We start from the raw sequence: 15,241 nt of genomic DNA, 5'->3' as shown, positions 1-15,241 counted from the left end.
ATCACCCAGTCATAACTTTGCAGGATCTTGTTTCCAACAAATTGACTACTGTTCTGCAAAGCTTCAACAGATGCAAAGCTAGCTTGTCCAACCTTTCTCATGTGACAACCTTCCCATTCCAGGTATTGTCAAATAAATCCTTTTTAAATGAGAAAACTAATACCATTCACAGTACTCCAGATGAAGTCTAACCAATGCCCTTTAGAACTGATGGGTAACCTCTGACCCCCAACACCCTCCACAACACCAATTTCTGTTCTGACACCTGCTTGATGTTTACTATCCCCTTTGGTCTTCCCCTCTCTGAGATGGAGTGGTCAATCCTCAGCAAAGGCCTTACCTTCAACCCCCCCCCCCCCCCCATCCCCACCTTGCTGAGTTCTGTGCACACCATGATGCAGAAATCTTCTGTTACCTCTGGGCTCACTTCCATGACTATGACTCTCCATTCCTCCCTCCCCCCCCACCCAAGACCCCTTCTCCTACTTTAAGCCTACTCCCTCCTCCTGGACACCTCGTCCTGGCCAGCTATCTGCTCTGATATTCTAATCTTACTTTCTTAAACACTCTACCCTCCACTCTCCGTAACAATCTCCACCTCACCTTCAAACCCGCGAATAAGAGTGGTGGTGTTGTGGTCTGGTGCGCTGACCTCTACCTTGCTGAGACCGGACAACAGCTCTCCTATCTATCCCTCCCATAGCACAACAACCCACTGTCTCCATCTTCAACCTCTGGTTACCCCCTGCCCACCAACCTCATTGTCTCCTCTACCCAAGGTACACAAACCAAACCTGTTTGCTCTTGTCTCACCGAGCTAGTTTCATCTTACCTTGACTCGGGTCTCCCCGGTCCAATTTCTCCCATCCTACATCTGCGATACCTCACATGCTCTCTATCTCTTCAATAACTTCAGATTCCCTGAACTGGACACCTCATCTTCACAATGGATGTCCAACCCCTTTATACCTCCATTCCACATACAGAAGGTCTTGAAAAACTTTACTTCTTTCTGGACCAGAGACCTGACCAGTCAACCTCTACCACTACTCTTCACCTGGCAGAACATGTCCTCCCTTTAAACAACTTCTCCTTTAACTCATCTCTCCCTCCAAATCAAAGGAGTAGTTGTATGGGTCCTAGCTCTGCCAGCCTGTTTGTGGGCTTTGTGGAGCAATCCATGCTGCAAGCCAACACAGGCAAGAATCCCCACCCCCAAACTCTTCCTCCAATATATCGATGAATACATCGGGACTGCCTTGTCAGCTTCATCCACTTTGTGGCCAACTTCACTATGATATCAAACTCGCCTAGTCTATCTTCAACAATGCTCTCCCCTTCCTGGATCTCTCTGTCTCCATCTTGAGAGACAAATTTTCCACCGACATATATTACAAGCTCCCTAACTCCCACAACTACCTTGACTACATTTCCTCACACCCTGGTCCCTGCAACAATTTAATCCCCCTTCTCTCTGCTGTATGTTCCCAAGATAGGGTCTTCCACAAACGTGGCTTCCCCCTCCTCCACCATCAACTCTGCCCTCACCTGCATCTCTTCCACTTCCCACTCATCTGCCCTGAGCCCCCTCTGCCCCCAGACGCAACAAACCATCCCCTCCACATCTAACACATGATACTCTGGAATTTCCGGCACTTATAACAGGATCCCACCACTAGATGCATCTTCCCCTCTCTGCTCCCTTGTGAACTCATCCCAATCCACCAATCACCCACCCGGCACCATCCCCTGTGGCCTTGGGAGGTGCCACATCGCCTCTCTTACCATGGTCAGGGGCCCAAAACAGGCCTTTCAAGTAAAGCAACAGTTCATATGTGTATCCACAGGACTGATTTACTGCATCCGGTGCGCCCTTTGTGGCTTTCTCTATTTCGAAGAATGGGCACAAATTGGGAGATGACTTCACTGAGCACCTTTGCTCTGTCTGCACAAGTGACAGAGACTTCCCAGAAGCCAACCATTTTAGTTCTGTGTCACACTCACATGCATGTCCATGGCCATATATACTGTCCTACTAAGACCACCTGTAAATTGGAGGACCAACACCTGATTTTCCATCTGGGCACTCCAGCCAGATGGCATTAGCATTGACTTGTATGGTTTCTGCTAACTTGCTCCCCTCTTCCCCCTCTCCCCTTTCCAGTTCTCTTCCTCCCACCACTTTGCCATCCCTCCTCCCCTTGATCACTGCTGTCCCCTCCCTCCCTTCTCCACTATCACCTCCTGAGTTTGCGACCACACCTCCCCCTCCCCTACCTCTTTTACTTGGATGCCTGCCAACATTTTTCCACACCTCGATGAAGGGCTCAAGCCCGAAATGTCAGTTATGCATTTTTACCTTTGCTGAATAAAGGACAATGTTTGACCTGCTGAGCGTCTCCAGCTTTGTGTTTTTACTTTGTAACGAGTCCAAAGGACTCCAAAACCCAGCAGCAATAGGTATGCACCACAACAAAGGGTTACTTAAACAAAAGTTGCTTTTAATTATCTTCGTACATGAAAATAGAATCAAACTTTAACTTATCTCTATTGACTCACTTAACCTACTTAACCCCCTTCTAATTCTAAGTGCACATGTGTGTAATGTCTCTCTCTCTCTCTCTCTCTCTCTCTCTCTCTCCCTCCCCCCTCCTCCCTCCCCCTCCCTCCCCCTCCCTCTGAGAACAGAGCCTGGTTTTTCTCCCCTCAATCTGCAAAGATCACATGACCTTCCAGACAAAGCTGCTACTTCCTGTTGTTACATTTGTTGCCTTCTGCAATTGACAGTCCATCACAAGTTTGACATTTACAAAAGCTCCTGCAAAAGTGTTTGCATGTGATCTGCTCTAACAAACCTTTCCCAATTTATTTCCCAAACACCTCTATATACTATGTCACAACTTCAACCATGGTGTCTGCAGATTTTCATGTTTTACTTTGAACCTCTGAGGAAGATGTTTGAAATGATAAATAGTACAGTAATATTAAATAGTCGTTTTTGTTTATGCCTAAGTTCTCTACTGACAGCTCCAAGAAAAGTGCAGAGAACAAAACAAAGGACTCTACATCACCTTTGTTGACCTCACCAAAGCCTTCGACACCGTGAGCAGGAAAGGGCTTTGGCAAATACTAGAGCGCATCGGATGTCCCCCAAAGTTCCTCAACATGATTATCCAACTGCACGAAAACCAACAAGGTCGGGTCAGATACAGCAATGAGCTCTCTGAACCCTTCTCCATTAACAATGGCGTGAAGCAAGGCTGTGTTCTGGCACCAACCCTCTTTTCAATCTTCTTCAGCATGATGCTGAACCAAGCCATGAAAGACCCCAACAATGAAGACGCTGTTTACATCCGGTACCGCACGGATGGCAGTCTCTTCAATCTGAGGCGCCTGCAAGCTCACACCAAGACACAAGAGAAACTTGTCCGTGAACTACTCTTTGCAGATGATGCCGCTTTAGTTGCCCATTCAGAGCCAGCTCTTCAGCGCTTGACGTCCTGCTTTGCGGAAACTGCCAAAATGTTTGGCCTGGAAGTCAGCCTGAAGAAAACTGAGGTCCTCCATCAGCCAGCTCCCCACCATGACTACCAGCCCCCCCACATCTCCATCGGGCACACAAAACTCAAAACGGTCAACCAGTTTACCTATCTCGGCTGCACCATTTCATCAGATGCAAGGATCGACAATGAGATAGACAACAGACTCGCCAAGGCAAATAGCGCCTTTGGAAGACTACACAAAAGAGTCTGGAGAAACAACCAACTGAAAAACCTCACAAAGATAAGCGTATACAGAGCCGTTGTCATACCCACACTCCTGTTCGGCTCCGAATCATGGGTCCTCTACCGGCACCACCTACGGCTCCTAGAACGCTTCCACCAGCGTTGTCTCCGCTCCATCCTCAACATCCATTGGAGCGCTCACACCCCTAACGTCGAGGTACTCGAGATGGCAGAGGTCGACAGCATCGAGTCCACGCTGCTGAAGATCCAGCTGCGCTGGATGGGTCACGTCTCCAGAATGGAGGACCATCGCCTTCCCAAGATCGTATTATATGGCGAGCTCTCCACTGGCCACCGTGACAGAGGTGCACCAAAGAAAAGGTACAAGGACTGCCTAAAGAAATCTCTTGGTGCCTGCCACATTGACCACCGCCAGTGGGCTGATAACGCCTCAAACCGTGCATCTTGGCGCCTCACAGTTTGGCGGGCAGCAGCCTCCTTTGAAGAAGACCGCAGAGCCTACCTCACTGACAAAAGGCAAAGGAGGAAAAACCCAACACCCAACCCCAACCAACCAATTTTCCCTTGCAACCGCTGCAATCGTGTCTGCCTGTCCCGCATCGGACTGGTCAGCCACAAACGAGCCTGCAGCTGACGTGGACTTTTTACCCCCTCCATAAATCTTCGTCCGCGAAGCCAAGCCAAAGAAAAGAAAGTATAAGCTAATAAAGAAGTTAAAAGGCTGAATTCTCCATTGTGAATTTTTAAACACCATTTCAGTGTTGTAGTTAAGTAAAGTGCCTGGATTATACATTTTAATTTTTATTTCCAGCACATTTGTCGATCAGCAACACTGGCGGGATGGGGAGAACTATACGGACGCAGTGGATATAACTACTTATTCTCAGGTATGTAATGATTTACTTTGTTAAACATACATATATGAATCATCTTCGAATCACATGAATATTGGCACAAAAGAAGATTATTTGGAACATATGTCAACATTATCAAACTGATTTTATTATTTAGCATATTTGCATACAAAATGTCTTTTCCAAGGTATGAAGTTAGGATTGGGAGAATAAAAGATTTTGTTGTGGTTTTCCTCCTTAGTTTGGCTTGAGTTGGTCTGCTTTTGGTTATGAAGATGAATGTGGAGAAGTTAGAAAATGGAATCATGTGTAGGCTGTGTGGGCCTTAAACCTGCTCTGCCATTAAATTTAAAAACTTATTTTGTCAGAACCCCCTACATCTTTCCCTCCTCCACTCCCATGCTTTCTGTAATATTTAAAAATCTGTTCCCCTCTGAACGCAGTGAACGACGTACATTATTTTTTAAAATGAAGCACTTGGTCTATCTTGGTTTATTAAAGGTCACCTTTCTTGGAAGGCGCAAATAGAGATGAAGTAGATATATCTGAAAACAAATGCACCAATTTCTGTAGTTTGTGTCATAGATTAGTAAAACATTCAACAAAGCCGAACTTCTGTAGGCTTAGAGTTGAAACGCAAGAGAGCTATGTTAAAATCCAAGTCAAACCTGGGTTAGACATACTCAGTCCTGCATATAGTTAAGGTGCCACCAAATAATATGAAGGCATTGAAGAGGATGCATCGAAGGATTGCAAGCTTAATAGGAGAAATGCTAGGATGGATAGAAGTTCAGGGTGAACTAACCCGGTCTCTTCACTCATGAGAAAAGATAAAATAATAAATTGGATTTTGATAGAATATAAGAGTGTGAAACCATTGGTTGATACTTGGTCTGAAAGCCAAATGTCCTGCTTTAAATATGAGCTGATGCAATTTGGAGCAATTGAAGCGCGTAATGTAAATGAGTTCAAGGGGAGGGTGGACAAACAAATGAGGGGTTGGGTTGATGTATTTTGAGGAAACATTGGAGAAGATTTGAGTCAAGCATAAATGCTGACATAGAGATGAATAGATTTTTGGATGCTAAGAGAATTGAGCAATATGAGATTAATCCAGGAAGGTGGCACTCTGCTCACGTGGAATTTATGATATTATTGAGTTGCAAAACATGTGCAAGGCCTGACTCTTACTTATGTTTGAATGTTTTTGCAGACTGGGCTGTTTCAATGTTCTGTATCCTCTTCATAGACCGTAGAAGCTGAGGATTCAAAAGAAAGAAAAGGGAGGTTTATAGTAATTTCTTAATACTGTTACTTAATCGTTATTGATTTGTATATCCTGTTTTCTTAGGAGGATCTGATGATGCAGGGGCAGAATCTGATGAAATGCCTGATGACTATGCAGTGCGGTGGGTGAAAATAGTATTTCATGCATAGATCTAATTGCTTAGTAATAATACATTGATAGTGATAAAATAGGCACTTGAATCTGGAGTATAACTTGAGCTCCTTAAACTAGTTGGAGTTATCCTCCAATTTTTCCTTTTTAAAAGCTGAAAGCTTTTGATATAACTATTTTGAAGGTGATGTGGAGCAAAAGTAATTGAAAGACTGTACAAGATAGATTTCAGATAAGTTTGTGTATGGTGTAGAACTGTAATTTTTTTTTAAGAGATACTGTTTTATCAATCTCAAATGAATGAGAATCGGCAAAGTATTTTGTGCTGAACAAATGATTCAATGTGGATTTTGTCTCCAGCAGTAAAGGTGGCAGAGCTCACTGCTACTCTTATAGAAAGCTCATTGCAAAGAGCAATTTTTGTGGGGGCAGGTTTCCTCTTTTCTAACGTGTTGCAATCAAAATATCAGTTCAGGACGAACCCTGGAGTGCACCAACCATAGTGCCTGCTATTGTGTAGAAAGAGAGGATTGGGAAATGTTGTGAAAGGATGAATAAAAAAAAAAATCATAAACAGGACAATGTGTAAAGTTGCAAATAATGTAAAGGCAGATGCAAGAACTTCTATGATTATATAAAAATAAGATTAGCTGAGGTAAATTTGGCCCCTTAGAAGATGAGGTTGGGATTTAATAATGGAGAAATGACAGGTATTCTAAATAGCAACTTTGAATAAATGGGAAGAATTTGGAATAAAGCAATTTGGAATTTCAGGAGGCTGGATGTGGATATGGGATAGCAGCTTAACCTGGATAGGGGAATGCCTACTCATCAGAATACGGTTGAGATACGGTCATTGTTGGACTGGCAATCCAGTGGGCCAGGAAAACGAGTGGTCAGCCACAGGAATCGATATTAAGGTTTTATTTATTTGCAATCTCAAAGGCTTAGATGAAGGGACCTTGTGTTGAACCTGGATGATGCAGAGATGGAAAGAAGTGGCAAGGAAGACCGAAGGAACCTGCGAAGGGATACAAATCAGACAAGTGAGAGGAAAATCCGAGATCATCCTCTTTGAAAAATACATTAAATAACTGGATTGCTAATATTCTTTGGCTGTTTAACATCAAATATGCAAGCATTAGAATTGGAAGTATTGTGGCTCTATCACAAATTCAAATCTTTTAAAAAAAATATTGGATTACTTTTGTAGTCATAATCACTTGTCCTTTCGGTGAGGAGGCTTATTAGTTTTATTCTGACCTTCCTTTATTTGTCGTTTGTGTGCTTTTCCAGAAATGGTGATTCCCAGTTATTTGATAAGGTTCGAGGTCATGACATAAAGCTGCTGCGCTATCTTTCTGTTCGTTACATTTGTGACTTAATGGTGGAGAAGAAGAAAGTAAAGTTTGGGTTGAAGTAAGTGACCTTGAAATCTCACGGCATAGAAACCTGTCGCAACACCAATTTAAGTAATGAAAGGGATCTACTTGGGAATATTATTGATGCTAGTTTTAGAGAACTCTGTTCAAGTAAATAAGCCTAAATATAATTCAAATAAATGTAGAATGTGATAAATTGTTCTTTTTAATTTAATTACTCAATGGCTGGTTAAACTATTGTTTGTCCCAGCACTTGAAATCTATATTATGTTTTGCAGGTAAATCTGTCATTCCTTTCTGTACCACGTTTTAGCTTTGCATTTAAAAAACCCTGATTGTGGTTGTGGAGTGGTTATGCAAGAATCATGAGAATGAATTTTGCCATAACAAAAAGTGAAAATTAATTCAATAAATCTGGCAATATAGAACTTTATAATTGATTTTTTAAAAAGGCAATGAAAGAGATTTTGCTGTCTTTTGGGAAAAGGGCTTGCTGCCCATACCCAGTGGGGTCTACAGGTGATGAGTACCATGCTTTGTTAATACCTCAAGGAAAAATAAGTGGTGACAATAAACATTACCGTGCTGGGATTGGCCAAATCTCAGTGAAAACAATAAAAAAAATTATCAACTTTTTATTCCAATACCAGTTTACAATTTTTATTTCATTAAACAAGCCCAACCTGTGTGACGCAGAGGAGAGAAAAGAAACTCAGAGCAGCGTCAAGGGGGATCTTGAATTGACAACGTTTCATGTCAAAACCCTTCAACACTGAACGTGGAAGGGAGATAGCCCATATAAGGAGAATATGGGAAGAGTGAGAAGGGGAAGTAGGGGATTTGTGAATCTGGGAGTGATGGGGAAGGTGAGAGGTAGAGTTGGGAAGCAGGCAAGTGATGCAAAATTGCATTGCAAAATCTAAGTGGCAGTTCTAAGAACCGATGCTCTATCAAAAGAATGTAAAGTGGAAACGAAGGAAAAGATCAAATATGTGCAACTTAGAGTTTATCCCCGAAGCATTAGGTATTATGCTGGTGAGGGAGCAGTTTTGCATTAATCTCCAAATTATTTATTGAAAGTGTTATGAATTTTAGGTTGAAATGGATTGTTGAATGCAGGTCATGAGGATAAACAATCACTACGTCAGGAAACAACACTTGTCAGGCTATGTTGGGTACAGTTCATGTTACCATGTTCTGGGAAAGGCATGGTATGCAGGAGATGGCACAGAGGATATTAACTAGATGTTATAGGACTGGAAAGTCTGATTTTCTTTAGAAGAATGGAGACTGTTAGGAGTCTTGAGATGCCTAAAATTCTGAGGGGTATAGATGAAGTAAATGAGATAAAAGTAAATCTAAAGGCACTATGTACATGAAGTTTATTGTCATCTGATTGCACATGTACAACCCGACGAAACAGTATTCTTCAGTCCTTGGTGCAAAACACACAGGTACACAGCCAGATATAACGCACAATCAGATAAATAACCAAGGAAAGAATAGTGCCCATTACGATCAACAGGAGCATATCTCTGGGTAGTCCTAAAAGGTATAGGTGAGGTTCTAAATTAATAATTTTCATTAATATTCATGAAAGAAACAGAATTGTAACTGAATAACTTGGGCAAGGGAAAGATGAAATTCCAGTGCAAGTCTCCAGAAAGAGAGGAGGGACTCAATGGCTTAGCAGGCTTAAAGATAGACAATTCCCACATTTTTTCTGCCAGGAGAGTGTAACCAATACAATTAATGTTAGATATCAAATGGTACAATATAATTTTTTACACCAATTGTACTACACTCTGTATAAATTACATGGACTTAATTCAAATTGTTCTGACAAAGGTTTCAGATATAACAAAGAAAAAGGAGTTTGGTCTTGTGAATAAGTGGGAAAATGTTGGGAAAATTTGAATATATTATTGGAACAAATTATGAAGATACAGATACCAAAAGATCCCAGAATATTTTTACTTGGTGATTTATATGACATAAATACTTAATTGAAGTTAGACAAATATCAACAAAAATGTTTGAGTGTAGCAATAGCGGTGGCATGGAAATGTGTGGCAGTAACATGGAAGGCAGATAATTTTATAAGGTTGGATAGATGGCATACGGAAATTCAAAATTGTAGACCATTGGAGAAGATTACATAATTTAAGGAATCATCCTGAGAATTTTTATTTGATTTGGAAACCATATATAGATTTCATCAGTAGGAGTCCATTGACATCGTCCATAACACCTACTCCTCCCAATTGATATGTACAGGATAGAATAATATGTTAGAAATATATGAATAGTGAATGATAAATAAATTCAGGTATTTTCTCTTTTTTCCTCTTTTTCTGTGGAGGGAGGGGGGATTAAAAAAATAAAAATGTATGTATCATTTTGTATTGTTTTCATTACATTGTATTTTTATATGATGAAGAGTTTATATGTATTGAAGCAAATAAAAAAAAATAAAAAAATGCCTACTTTTGGCAGGATTTATCCCAGATTGCTACAGTAGCTGGACAAAGAGATTGCCAAAACTCTGGCTGGGATTTTAAAATCTTAACAGGCCACAAGTGAGGTACTAGCTGCTTGGGGAACGATTAATTGAGAAGAACTTCGCCCACCATAGATTTCTCTTTAAAGATTCTGTTTCTCTTTATTTGAAGTCTTGACAGTGCCACAGGGTGCTTTTAGAATTGTTGGAAGAACTTAACAATCAAAACAAGTATCAGATAGTTTTAAAAACTGTCTGGAAAGCAATTAAGCTTTCTTTGCCAAAGTTTACAATGTCTGTATAATGTTGACACATGTTGATGGGGTGAAGAATTTAAAGGGAAATTAAAATATAAACTCTGGTCATGTTTTGAAGCCTTGCTCAAAATGAAAATAATTAAATAAAAAAAATAGGAAGAAGAATAAATAGATATCGCACTTTTTGATAAAATGTGTAATTGTACTGTTTTCATCTTGTTTTTTTGTTTTAATTTGTGCATTTGTAGTTCGTGTTTTGTTCTGGCTTTCACTAACAAATCTCTTACTTTTGGTCTTTTCCTCTTATGGGGATGTGTAATAATCATTTGAGAAAAACCCTATACAATTATATTTTAAAAAGTTTCCAGATGAAGAGACACTATTAGTTTAGGACTGTGTATTAGGAGCCAAGAGTTCGTTCAACAGTCTTTACTATATTCAGACTAAGTTATGAGCAGTACAAGCTGACCAAGCCCAAGCATTGCTCAGCAGCAGAGGCAGTAGGGCTTTACGAACTGGGGCTGCTTGGGGCCTGTGTTTCCTACCTGTGTAGCGGGGACCCTTGCATACCCTTACACACTGGGCTTTAAATTGGCCGGTTGGCGTGTCACCGGTATCCCCGCCGGAAGTTGCTAAAACTGATCGACATTCACTTTGTGGACCTAACCTGAGGTGCACGCTTTCTACACTCGAACCTCCCACCAACTGATGACGCGCCCACATCTTCCACCTGGGCAGCCATCTATCGGTTACAAATTGACCAGCAACAGCTGCACAGTACATCTACACAGGTCGGCAAACCACCTCTGAGATGGTTTGCCAACCCATGCAGTTTTTAAAAAATTCTACCCATTAATTGGCCTGTACATGGGTAGATAACCTGCCAAATTGGCTGGTTAAACTCTTGTTATAATCCAATTTGTAAACCCTAAGTGTCTAGTGGAAAGTACTAATGCTACTTGTTTAACGAGGTGTATTTTTCACACTGGTTTCAATGTACTCTGGTTGTAGTTCTATTCTGCATCCAGCTTTCTTTATCTGGAATATGTGAAAATAACATCAAAAGTAATGCAAATTTCCAGTTCCCTTACATAGAATCCCTCACACTATGCAGATAAATGTACCCAAAATATAAAATCTGGGAGTGCAGGTGTGAGAAATTGGGTTGTGGCGAATTTAGAAGTAATATTGATTGTTTTCTCATCCTTTTCAGTGTCACCTCATCGGAGAAGGTGGACAAAGCACAGCGATATGCAGATTTCACCTTGTTGTCTATACCGTACCCAGGTAATTCCCAGCTCCTTGTTTGCAGAATCCATAGTTTATCAAAGTCATTGACCCATGTTTTTTAATGTACGACCTTGTAATCTTATTTGCTTTACCTTGTATAACACAGGTAGGTGCTGGGGAAAAAACATGAGGCAGCCACTTTTTAAGGGTCCAGAGAACTCCTATTCTTGTTCAGGGCCTTAAAGGGCCCATAGAACAGATGATCTTCCCAACACAGTAGTTTAAGCTTAAAGAAGTGTTTACATAGTTTTTCAATCTAGTAGGAATCTATCCAGAACACAAATTATAATTTTCGTCGTATGTTTTCATACAGATTTGATTTTATTCTCAATTGAATTCAGAAAAATATTCAGGAAAGTATTGGCAATTGTGGATTGCTGTTTGGTGAGTGGTGTGTATTAACTTAAGACCTGATTGCCTTACCTAGTCATTATCAAAATCAAAACAGTGCTGAATAAGCTAGACCAACTTAAATCTTCACTTGAATTCAGTTTTTCAATTCATCCAGAAATTCTTCAGATTGTTCCTTTAATTGTTGCAAGTAGGTCTAAATGCAAATATAGAAATACAGTACAATTCCGATTATCCGAAATGGGTCAGGACCGGCGATCTCACTTCTCACTCCTCCGAGTTCACTGGTATCAGGCAATTCTTATACTGTGCACAGAATTTAACATTTATGAATTTTCACCAGGCTCTGGTGTTTAAAGTTAATTGATTATCGCTCAGGAAGTTTCCAGTTGGTTTCAGAGAGAGTGATTTGTTGGTCGTTGGACACACACAAACTAATTCCCTCCAAACAGTTTTTTTTCAGAGAACTGTTTTTTTTTAAAAAAAGAGCCCAGTAGCAACAGCAAATTACTCCTGACAGTGTTTATTCAACAACAAACAACAAGGTAAGGCTTTTTAAGCATTAAAATAATGTTTAATTCTCACCAAACAAATGCTGACCACTGCCGATCACTGACTCCTCCCCACCGAAGTCCCAATCCTGCCGGGACCTTGAGGTCCCTGTTGCTGGCGCCGGGAGCCTGCTGACCCCAGTCAGTTCGACTCAAAGAAATTTTGGATAAATGAGAATAAAAATTTTAGATGACTGAGGATTTTGGAGAATCCAATTTCGGATAATCTGAGTTGTACTGAAGAAGAATGAAGATGAGTATTTGTATAGTGCCTTTCAAAAATTACAGTCTGGACAGTACTTATGATGTATGGTTGCTGTGGTAATGTTGGGAGATACAGCAATCAATTTTCATACAGCTATCTCCCATGAGTGTTATGCAATAAGCTACCTTGTTTGACTTGTTGGATAAATTTTAGGCAGAACCCACTGAAGGTCTGCTCTAATGGTAGTTTTCTTCTACATTGTTCGCAGGTTGTGAATTTTTTAAAGATTACAAGGATCGCGATTACACAGCTGAAGGCCTGGTGTTCAATTGGAACCAGGTAATCTCGCACCAGATGGGAAACATGTCAATAAGCAAAAGGATTGTTTGCAACTGGTTCACTTTTTTTTTTTTAAAGTCTGCTATTGGCAATTGAGAGGCCACAAGAAAGTTGAGACGTGAGATTGCTTGTCCTGGAATAACAAGTAAAACACGAAACTCTGCAGACACCGTGGTTGAAGTGAAAACACAATGTTGGAGCAACTCAGCAGGTCAAACGTTATCCTGTATAAGGCAAAGATAAAAATACATATCTGACGATTTGGGCTTGAGTTCTCCATCAAGGGTTACCTTGCTGATAACCACATGTCTTGAATATTCTATGTAGTAACTCCATTTTTGATTTCATTTCTACTTGTAGGATTTTGTTGATGCACCACTGAATATTCCCCCTTCCTTGACTGAGAATCTGAACATTGATTGGAGGGATTACCAGGTGAGTCTTGTTATAATAATTCTAGATTTTGTGCTCAGGGAAATTGTTATTATCAAGGCAGGTACAGGTTAAAAATTGTGGGAAAATAACAGAAGAAGCTGTGGAAGGTCAACATCACATCAGGTTCCCACGCATCTATCAACACCATTTGCACTTTCCACTGCCTTAGAATGGCAGCCAACATATTTGAAAGCTTAATACCACCCTAGTCACATGCTCTTCACCCTCCCCCATCTGGGAGAAGGTTTACAAGTGTGAGATCATTCACGGGTTCAAAAATGTTTTTTTTGCGGTGTTATAAGTCCAGCGGACTCCAAAACACAGCAGCAATAGAAATTCACCAAGACAAATGGCTACTTAAACAAAAGTTGCTTTTAATTTTCTTTAAACATAAAAACAGGATCAAACTTGCTATTAACTTAGCTTAACCCCCTTCTGATTCTAAGTGCACGTGTATGTAATGTGTATATGTTCAGAAAAGTCCTTTGATTCACAGTCCAATCTCACTTCTCACTCCTCCGAGTTCACTGGTATCAGGCAATTCTTATACTGTGCACAGAATTTAACATTTATAAATTTTCACCAGGCCCTGCTGCTTAAAGTTAATTGATTATCGCTCAGGAAGTTTCCAGTTGGTTTCAGAGAGAGTGATTTGTTGGTCGTTGGACACACACAAACTAATTCTCTCTAATCAGCCACTTCAGTGTCTTGCTGAAGGAACTTGCCCCATCATGGCTTTTCCAAGTGATAGCCTCTTCTTCCAGGTCACCACAGAGTTCCTCTTGTTTCCCTTGTTTCAGGAGAAACACTCTAGCCAGCCATTTCCTCTTGTAAGGACTACAAGGGTTTTCAACAGGCTGAACCCAGAACTCGCAACCCGTATTCAAAATGGGGTTTTCAACAAGCCTGCCATGTTGCAGCCTTAAAAGCTATTGTAGAACTGACATTTTTCTCTCTCTTTCTAAAAGAGAAATCCTGTTTGTTCTTTCCTCTCTCCCTGCTTGTAAAAACTAGAATTTTTCGCAGGGCTAACCCAATCTTTGAAAGATCTTTATGGACTCTTGCATTTGCACCTGCTTTTTGATATTCCTTCCAAAGCAATTTCATTGTCTTTGCAAAGGCACTGGTGCCTTTAATGTCTGACTTTCAGCAAAGTTCTTGCATTTTAAATAAATTGTCTTTTGTGAAGTGTTACTGTCCGTGAAGGAACCTCTACGCTAAACCCCGACAATCTGTCTCTTAAAGACATGTTAATATTTAATATAAAATAAAATATTACCCCATAACAGCAGTCTTCAGGCTGCTGAAGGAACCTCACAATAGTGATCTTGTGCTACTCTGTACCAATTGATCATTTTTCTGTTGCACTCTTCACTGGACTGTGCTCTTGGTCTACTTTGTGTTTGCTATAGACAGAGTTGTGTTAGAGTTGACTTGCTGAACTGAGGATGAAACAAACAATGTATCCAGTATAATTTGACAATAATACTGAGCGTGAGACTGGGCAGGGATAGTATATATTTGAGTCTAGTTATGTTCTTTTAGACATGGATATTCACCTGTAGGGAAAATTCATAATTTCAGCCTATTATTCTTCATAATATGTTAAGTCAAAACACTGCAACTGTTAGAAATCTAAATCAAAAATAAACCACTGGAATTATTCATCAGATCAGTCTGAATTTATGGGAAATGTCACTGTTTCTGGTTGGAGACTCTCAGAAATGAAAAGGAGACAAAAAAGGCAACAGGGATGTTTTCAGTAGGGTAAAATTGGAATGTCCATAGGGGTTATCTGGTAAATGAAAGAAGGGGAGTAGTTAGAATGTGAACATAGAGGAAAAACACTTAGCCAAAAGAGTTGAATTTCAAAATGCAGCGTAGAGCACAAGCCCTGTTGGCTGAGTATTGAGATACAGCAGGCAGATCTGG

General features: G+C 40.6%; 1 protein-coding gene across 3 annotated transcripts in view; it reads left to right on the top strand.

Annotated features, from left to right (window-relative positions):
* The window catches only part of mtmr14 (myotubularin related protein 14), an 89,717-nt gene that overhangs the window by 20,540 nt on the left and 53,936 nt on the right, over positions 1–15,241 (top strand). For all 3 annotated transcript variants that reach the window (XM_069936666.1, XM_069936667.1, XM_069936665.1), the window contains exons 4-9: positions 4,558–4,633; positions 5,952–6,009; positions 7,296–7,418; positions 11,352–11,425; positions 12,804–12,874; positions 13,235–13,309. In XM_069936666.1, the coding sequence (XP_069792767.1) occupies positions 4,558–4,633; positions 5,952–6,009; positions 7,296–7,418; positions 11,352–11,425; positions 12,804–12,874; positions 13,235–13,309 (477 nt within the window). The remainder of the gene's footprint in view (positions 1–4,557; positions 4,634–5,951; positions 6,010–7,295; positions 7,419–11,351; positions 11,426–12,803; positions 12,875–13,234; positions 13,310–15,241) is intronic.

The sequence above is a fragment of the Narcine bancroftii genome, chromosome 5 (genome assembly GCF_036971445.1).
Source record: "Narcine bancroftii isolate sNarBan1 chromosome 5, sNarBan1.hap1, whole genome shotgun sequence".
NCBI lineage: Eukaryota > Metazoa > Chordata > Chondrichthyes > Torpediniformes > Narcinidae > Narcine > Narcine bancroftii.
The sequence above is the reverse complement of the archived record's forward strand: the minus strand, read 5'-3'. Positions and strand labels throughout refer to the sequence as shown.